This window comes from Callionymus lyra, chromosome 1, assembly GCF_982586985.1.
Source record: "Callionymus lyra chromosome 1, fCalLyr1.hap1.1, whole genome shotgun sequence".
NCBI lineage: Eukaryota > Metazoa > Chordata > Actinopteri > Syngnathiformes > Callionymidae > Callionymus > Callionymus lyra.
Window position 1 is genome coordinate 11,635,962 of NC_141818.1, and position 8,203 is coordinate 11,644,164.

Sequence of the window (8,203 nt, forward strand, 5' to 3'; positions counted from 1 at the left end):
ATGTGCATATGGGACGCGAGGTCTGGTCATTGAATAAACAAATAAATGAACATTGCTCTGAGAAGAATGTTGAAAGTCTGTATGACTATGTGTCTCTGGTGGAGTTCTGTTGTCCTTTGCCGCCTCCCAGCAACCCACGACCCCCTCCGGCCCTCCTCCCTCCGCGCCTCCTCGGCTCCTTTTCCCACTCCTGGAGGAGCAAGACGCGGCCCCAGCGGCGGGAATCGAACCCTCCACCAGCACTTCCCCTAAAAAAAAACACTGTTTGACACTCGCGCTCCTCGATGCCTCCACACACACATCACTGCTTCTCTCTCGGAATAACCTGTCAGGAGCCACGTGGATGTTTCATCTCGATTTTAACCTAAATTAATCTTTTATTAATCTTTTTTTTATTATTGATCTACAGGATAATAAGAATTGATTTTAACCTGCAGCTCAACTGATCGACTCTGTGGATTTAATAATAAATAAAATAACGGTGTGATTTCGTCGGCTTTTTTTTTTTAAAACTTTTTTTCAAGTTTTGTTTCGTTAAAAAAAAAAAAATCTTCAAAGATATCGAATTCGTTCGGATCGCGTTCCATCTAGTTCGGAAGTTAAGAGAGCAGCTGTCAAACTCATGGGGTCTTCCTGTCCCCCGGGCCACAGGGGGCTTCTCTGAGCTCCTCACTGCGCATGTGCGAGCGCTGGACAGCTCCGGAGAGGGAAATTTAAAAAGGATTCTTGGAGAAACAAGTGCAGCACAGTGGAATACAGTAATACAGGAGCCTCCCAGCGTCCAGGATTTCCTTCATTATCACCCAGAGACGGTAATTTTTTTATACATTGATCATTTGCATTGCATAACTGTTTAGATTAGTCGCTTTTGTTTGTTTAGTCGGTTATTATTTATATTGCTTTGTTGGTCTACACTCCTGTGTCACTGTGTGACGCCATGTTTAGTCTAGTTTGTAATTTTAATATTTGCAATTCATTCATTATTCCTTTAACGTCTGCGTGGAAATAATTATTTTAAAAAACTGTCATGCAAAATGTTAAAAACATACCTTATTTTATTTCATATTCATAAAGGCAACTTTTTATGATTATTATTATCATTTGTTAATCTATGTATTACATTGGAGATTAAAACGAGTATTTTTTTTAAGAAGGATTGTTTTTATTTGCAGTGGCACAGAATAACACAGATAATGATAGAAGGTGGAATAACATCCAGGATGTCAGGAATCATTGAAAATGCCGGACATCATCCATCTCCTCAAGACTACAGGTATGACTCATTATTTTAACGGAAACGTAAAGTTGGTTTATTTCCAACTGAAAATTGTGGGATTCTTCCAAACACTGAGATGACATTTTGAATAATTAAGGAAGTTCATTTTAACGCATGTCGTTTCAACTGTTTTGATCACGGTCATGGAACAAATTGTTCAAACCCACTGTGTTTAATCTCAAAGATGGACGGAAAGCTCTTTTTGTATGTGTGTGTGTGTGTGTGTGTGTGTGTGTGGCGGATGGCATGAAAAGGAGAGAGAAAGAAATCCCGAAGAATAAATAATTTTCAGTGTGAATGGATCTGTCAAAAACCATCAGCTCTGTTTACACTCCTGCTGTCCGCACACGGAGAGCCTGAGCCTCTCGGTCTGCGGCTCAGGGGGAGACGGGGGCGCTCCGGGTCACCAGTGCACACAAGTGGCTCCCAATTAGAAAAAGGAGGGAAGGAAGAGATGGGGTGAAGAGGGGGTGCACGATTTTTTTAGTGTTGCCGAATCTGTGGGAAGGCTTGGAAGATAAATAGAGACACTGGTTAAACATGTTTTGCTTGAGCGAGCAGCCACTGTGGTTGGTATTCGAAAAAAAAAAGGGGGAGAAAAAGTTTTTGGGGTGAACGGCTTGAATTGCAGGTGACTTAAAAATAACCATATACGGGTGACTAGCACTTAGCTCGACCCCTAAAGAGTTGTGATCTACATGTGGTGTTAATACAAAAGGTGAAATTAAAGGAGATGATCCTTCAACTGGCCGGCACAGACGTGTGCTGATCCCTCACAGAGATGATGTCACGGCTCAGGCCGCAGACATCCAGGCCTGACCCCAAAACGCATCCATGCCCTCTCTGGCCTGAGGCTCGGTTGAACCCCCCCTCCCCCCTCCGCCCCATCCCCACCCAAACCACCCTCAAATGTCGGACCATAGGGTGGGTGTTCAGGGTAGAGGCTGGAAAGGGACAGGGAAGCAGATGGCATCCTATTTGTCCCTCTTGTGAGGCCTGTCATTCCAGCAGATTAATGAAAGGGGGCCGGCCCGAAGAAAAGAAACGACAGAGACAATCAAGGAAGGGTCTGGGGAAGACAATAGAGCCACGTGCCACTCGGCAGATTTGTCGTTTGGGACACAATAGGTGATCATTTTTCAATAGACGAGGCCAACTGCTGCAGGGACATGTGCTGCCGTCCCATGTTTCAAACGATCTCATGCGTTGTTTACTTATGATTCAGCCAATGGCGAGGGCGGGATGCTGGTCACCTGACACACGGTTGATTTTTTCTTTTTTTTTTTTAATGGGAGATTTGGTGTTTGAAGGAGTGGGCGGAGGGGGGGGGGTGTACACACTGTCCTAGAAGAGCCATGGAGTAACTGAATAGTATGTTGTTGTCATAGCGACCCTAATTACTAAACCCCTGCACAGTAAGTGTGCAGCCAGAGACCAGTGAAGAGGATTTCAAGAGGATTCTTTCTTTCTGTCCCTGCCTCACTTTGGAAAAAACATATATTTGCTAGAAAAGACAAATCCATCTATTAAAAGCATGAATATTTAACATGCATTCAGCACAGACGATAATATAGAAACTATAAAAATGTTATGTTTAAAATATCATAATAATGATAATGATAGTATAATCATGTCATATATAATCTATAGTATTGAGATCAGTAAGTCACTGAAGTGTACTCTGCATACATAAAGATGGAATTAGACAGAAAGCTGTTGAGTGCCAAAAGCCAGACTTCTCAGCAGATTAATTACTCTGAATAGAAAGCTTGTTTAACCGGCTCATTGTTGATTAAAACTGTCACTGCTGCTGAATAACTAATCTACTTATGGTAAATCTGGACGGCATAGATAATTCGCGAAGGGCCCCCTCTCGCCAGCTTTCATCTGTTCATCTGCACTCGTCGCTGTAAATCTGCTCGTCCAAGATAAAAATGTTTACATGAAGTTTCCACCTGCGACCTTTTGTGTCTGAGCTGACAGACGTGTTAACCCCCTCCTTCCTCCCCCCAACCCTGCAGGCTTCTGACCACGGACCCCTCCCAGCTGAGGGAGGAGGACCTCCCTGGGGACCTGCAGTCTCTGTCATGGCTCACCTCGGTGGATGTTCCGCGGCTGCAGCAGATGGTTGATAGCAGGGGCCACAGTAACGGGCCGTCCCAGGGCAGTCTGCTGGCTCAACAGACAGGTGAGCTGACACAGCGGGATTTGAAATACGCACTCTCTCCTGATTGGATCGAATTGTGGAGGAACGTTTTTTTTTAAATACTTGAATATCATAACATATATATGTCATAGCAGCAAAGGATGGGATCCAAATGGATTTAACACCTTACATACAACTAATAAAGTAACATTTTATATATTTAAAATAAAGCCTGAGAGCAGAGGTTCTTACTGATAAAACACATTTAATTATTTATTTTCTACCTTATTCCAGTGTCACAGTTGGTCCAGCTATAAATTAACCAGACATTCATTAATTTCTGTGTTTTATATGCTAGAAAAGAAAAGTGAAATTCTGGTTGTGGGTTATGACAGGTTAAAGGCCAGGAAAACAAATGCGTTTGTGGTATCCCTTGTGTTGTCTCTGGGTCAAGGTGAACGCGATTACCACTGCATATGTATTTCTGGAAGCCGGGGATGTCGTTCACCTTGACCCAGAGACAAGACAAGGGATAACATTAACACATTTGTCATCTCTGGGTCACATTGACCCTGAGGTTACACAAGGGTTAAACAATAGCATCTGTTCGTGGATCTGAACACCTTTCATTCCCCCACAGCCCAGTTGAACAACATGACGATGGCAGCAGGTCAGGGCTCCATGCTGCACCTGCAGAGCAACATGCAGCACAGCCCTCTGGGAATCAGCATCATCAACACCCACAGCGGAAGTGTAAGTTCAACTTTTACAAATTTTTATTTTAAGTACATTAGCGACCATGTTCGGTAACATCATCTTTCCTCCAATCAGATGTCACCATTCTCCATGAACGGCCTGCCCTCGCCAGGATACCAGTGTCCTACCTCAGTCTACCAGTCTGCCCCCCAGCAGGTGTACTCTCTGACCCCGGCCGGGCAACAGGTACACCAGAGACTAAACAAGTGCATTTTAGAACATTGGTAGGACATTTATTGTCCTACCTTCCGTGCAAAAATAAAGTAGCAAAAACTCTAAAATCAACACTTATTTGCTTATGGGGGTCACCAGGGTGTCCAAGTTTCTTCGGGCAGGAGGCTGGGGACACCCAGGACAGGACACCAGTCAGGACACACACTCATACCTGCAGACAATTTCCACAAGCTCCAAAATATACCTGTATGTTTTTGGACTGTGGGAGAACATGCAAACTCCACACAGAAAGGTCGCCTCTCCCTCAACCGAAAGGGGAACCAGCAACCTTATTATTGGATTATATTATTATATATTTACTATAACTTTTATTAAAAGATAAATGGGATACAAAAGCACTTTTCTTTCCAAATATGTTTCTATGTTAAATGTATCTTAAATAGGCAAAAAATACTCACAAATATGATACAAGCGTAGGACAGAATTCCTAAAACAGAAAACATATAGTCCCATAAATACAGAATACCTGACCTTTGACCTCGAGGGCCACATAAATACAGTCAAAGGCCATTCATTAGAACCGTTGTTCAGCAAACGTTTGTCTTTGTTGTTCTCTACACAGTGCAGCACCGGTGGACTTTATAGCAACGTCTCCTTCAACAACCAAAGTTTATTCACTCAACCTCGTCTTGCACCTCAAGAGCAGGACCTGCAGCCCAAGTCCTTCCCCAAACCCATCTACTCGTACAGGTACAGGGTCTCTCAGTCATACCTCCAGACCTGGTTTTGGCTTCTTCGCTCACCTGTTCTTTTCGTTGCAGCTGCTTGATCGCCATGGCGCTAAAGAACAGCAAAACCGGGAGTCTCCCCGTCAGTGAGATCTATAGCTTTATGAAGGAACACTTTCCTTACTTTAAGGTAAGAGAAAAACTAAAACTTAAGGTTGGTCAAGAACTCGAGTTGACGCCGATGTACTCGCTCCGCAGACGGCGCCGGACGGGTGGAAGAACTCGGTGAGACACAACCTGTCTCTGAACAAATGCTTTGAAAAAGTGGAGAACAAGACGAGCAGCTCCTCCCGGAAGGGTTGTCTGTGGGCGCTGAACCCCGCCAAGATTGACAAGATGGAGGAAGAGATGCAGAAGTGGAAACGCAAGGATCTCCCAGCCATCCGCCGCAGCATGGCTAATCCAGGTCAGAACCATTTCCTCTGAACGAAAAGGTCAAATTCGGAGCCCCCAGACAGAGACATCCAATAACATGACGGTGGTCATCCAGACGAACAGAAGGTTCTCCATTAATCACAATCAAAAATACCTTCATTGACCGACTATGTTGGTGAATTATATTAACAATATTTGTGGAATCTTTACGCTTTTTAGGGTGCAAATAGTAGATAGAAAATAAATAAAAATAAATAATAATCTATAAAAAAATGTACAAAATGGTGAAAAAAAACAACTATGAAAATAGTTCCCACCCGTACCACCTGCCATTATTAGTTCTTGGTTGGGAAAAAACTGTTCCTGTGTCTGGTTGTTTTAGTCTTCAAGGCTCAGAAGTGCCTGCCTGAGACAAAGACAGAAGGAGAGATTAAATCTCGTCTTTTTAAAAGTATAAAACATGAATTTACCTTGTTAATAAAGAAAGAATGAGCAAATTATTCTGATTTGGTGGTGCTCTGGATTACCATCTGGATCCACAGAGATCTTGAAGGATGTTCCTGCTCTGCGTGTAGAAGCATCTATTTCTTCTTCGACCCTCATGTATTCTCGTGCGACTCATTGAACCGTTTGCAATGTTTTTAATTGTATGTATTGATTTCATTTTATATGAATATATTGAGTATTTCACGAGTGGGAATGAGCTGCATGGCAGAGGTCTGCTTTCTCTCAGTACTTCTCTAGTTAGATATTTGCACATTGACTCAATACTGTTCGAAAATCATGACAGTAGTTCTTAAAACCAGTCTTAAGTTCTAGTAAATTAGGGTCACAGAAGCAAAGAAAATCAGTTTTGATCACAAGCCGAGCCTGTATCTGGACCATCAAACTTCCAGACCAAGACCCTCTTCTTTGTTGAGTTGACAAGTTCCTTCTCTCTTAGACGAGCTGGACAAACTGATCACAGACCGGCCCGAGAACTGCCGACGAAAGGTCATGGAGCCCGGGATCACTCGTCTGCCCAGCTGCCCCACCGGCCTCTCTCTGCCCGTCCAGGCCCAGATCCAGCCCCAGCCCATCGTCACCCTCTCGCTGCCGTGTCTGCCCATGCACCAGCACCACCAGATCCAGGCGCAGCTGCAGGCCCAGGCCCGGATGGGACCCATGTCTCCGGCGCCGGCCCAGACACCTCCCCTGCACACGGTCCCGGACCTCTGCCACAGTCCGCTGACCCACCAACCCAGCAAACAGCCCGAAGACTTCTACAGCGTGCACATGGACTCTCACACAGAGGTGGACGCTCTGGACCCCAGCATCATGGACTTTGCCCTTCAAGGTAAAAACTCTCATAAGCTTTGACGTAGAAGGCGAACGTTAGACATCGGAGAACACGATTTTAATGAAATATAAATGTACATACACTGATTTTGATTCTTTAATTTCTGTGATCGGTTTACTTTTGAACAATTCACACAATTCACAACTTTCTAGCCATTTTCTTAATGACTCTCTTCACTACGCAACTTGTCTTACTTCATGCCAGTGACCCAGAGACGACAGTTGCCTTCATTTACACTATGACAGTTCTGAAGCCTCAAGAAACAGAAAACCGACCCAAAAATAGGTGTTTTTTTTCTGGTGTTGTAATGGTAACTGTGGTGGTAGGATGGGAGACCCTTAACCCTTGTGTTATCTCTGGGTCAAGGTGACCCAGCTGCTCACCCAAACACAAGGGTTAACATGTTTACACCGTTGTAATTATGCCGTTTTGACAGTTGGGGGAGCCAGAAACAAATAATTCCTCAGTTACACTCCAAGTGATTGTCTGTCAAAAATGTTCGCGTTTTGTTTTTCTTTTTAAACAGAAAAGTTGTCCAATGTGAGACGATAAGAGGAAATAACACTTAGTTTTGTTGCAATAATAATGAATGATTCATTCATTTTGTTGCATTTTAGAATGAGGTGTTTATTCTATATAGTAGGAGGGGAACATCTGAAAAAGTACCTTAATGTCATTTTTGTTCCTTCAGGTAATCTTTGGGAGGAAATGAAGGACGACAGCTTTAATCTGGATGCTTTGGGTTCCTTCAGTAACTCGCCGCTCCGACTATCAGACTGTGACTTGGGGTCCGCCAATCTCCCACCAGCGTCCAGCGCAGCGAACTTGCCGCGGCCGGACGTGCAAGTGACCGGGCTCTACACCTCGTACACGTCCCAGGATGCACTCTCCTCACAGTACATGACGACGCCAGCCAACAACAAGCCCATCGCTCTGCTTTAGAGGACCCCCGAAACCTTGCTTTACTCCACTTCATGGGATGTTACTTTTGTACACAATTTAAGGGGATATATCCAATGAAAGATGTTTGTTAATCACACACGTAGAATGAAAACTATCTGAACAGATTCATACTTTAAAGAAAGACTGCCGTGCCAGAGACGACACCTTCCAGCCTGTCTCCTGTTCCCTGTGCATTCCTGCTGTAGCTCCCGTCTGTTGTTGTATCGTGCTAGACATTGTTGCTGTGACCTTTTATTTATATTTATGAATGGCAGCTGGAGAAGGTGATCTATCAATCTTTTGCTGTACATATGTGAATGTTTCAAATTGCTATTACCACAGAAAAGCTTTTTCTTTCCTTCCCACAAATCAACCCTTGACAGTCAAATGTAAGTTATGCTCATTTC

The 8,203-nt window shown here is 43.9% G+C and overlaps 1 protein-coding gene across 1 annotated transcript; it reads left to right on the top strand.

The window, feature by feature from the left end:
- Positions 1–785: 785 nt before the first annotated feature.
- On the top strand, positions 786–8,160 carry foxn4 (forkhead box N4). The gene is made up of 10 exons (XM_087800254.1): positions 786–812; positions 1,173–1,273; positions 3,298–3,464; positions 4,063–4,175; positions 4,254–4,364; positions 4,975–5,102; positions 5,174–5,270; positions 5,339–5,546; positions 6,459–6,851; positions 7,546–8,160. The coding sequence occupies exons 2-10, from the start codon at positions 1,194–1,196 to the stop codon at positions 7,794–7,796; spliced, it is 1,548 nt and encodes a 515-aa protein (XP_087656380.1). The 5' UTR covers positions 786–812; positions 1,173–1,193; the 3' UTR covers positions 7,797–8,160.
- The last annotated feature ends 43 nt before the right edge of the window (positions 8,161–8,203 follow it).

Excerpts from the sequence above, each read along its gene's own strand:
- foxn4 (XM_087800254.1), top strand. The coding sequence starts at position 1,194 with ATGATAGAAGGTGGAATAACATCCAGGATGTCAGGAATCATTGAAAAT. Across the intron at positions 1,274-3,297 it reads CCATCTCCTCAAGACTACAG|GCTTCTGACCACGGACCCCT; the intron begins GTATGACTCATT and ends CCAACCCTGCAG. Across the intron at positions 5,103-5,173 it reads AAACCCATCTACTCGTACAG|CTGCTTGATCGCCATGGCGC; the intron begins GTACAGGGTCTC and ends TTTTCGTTGCAG.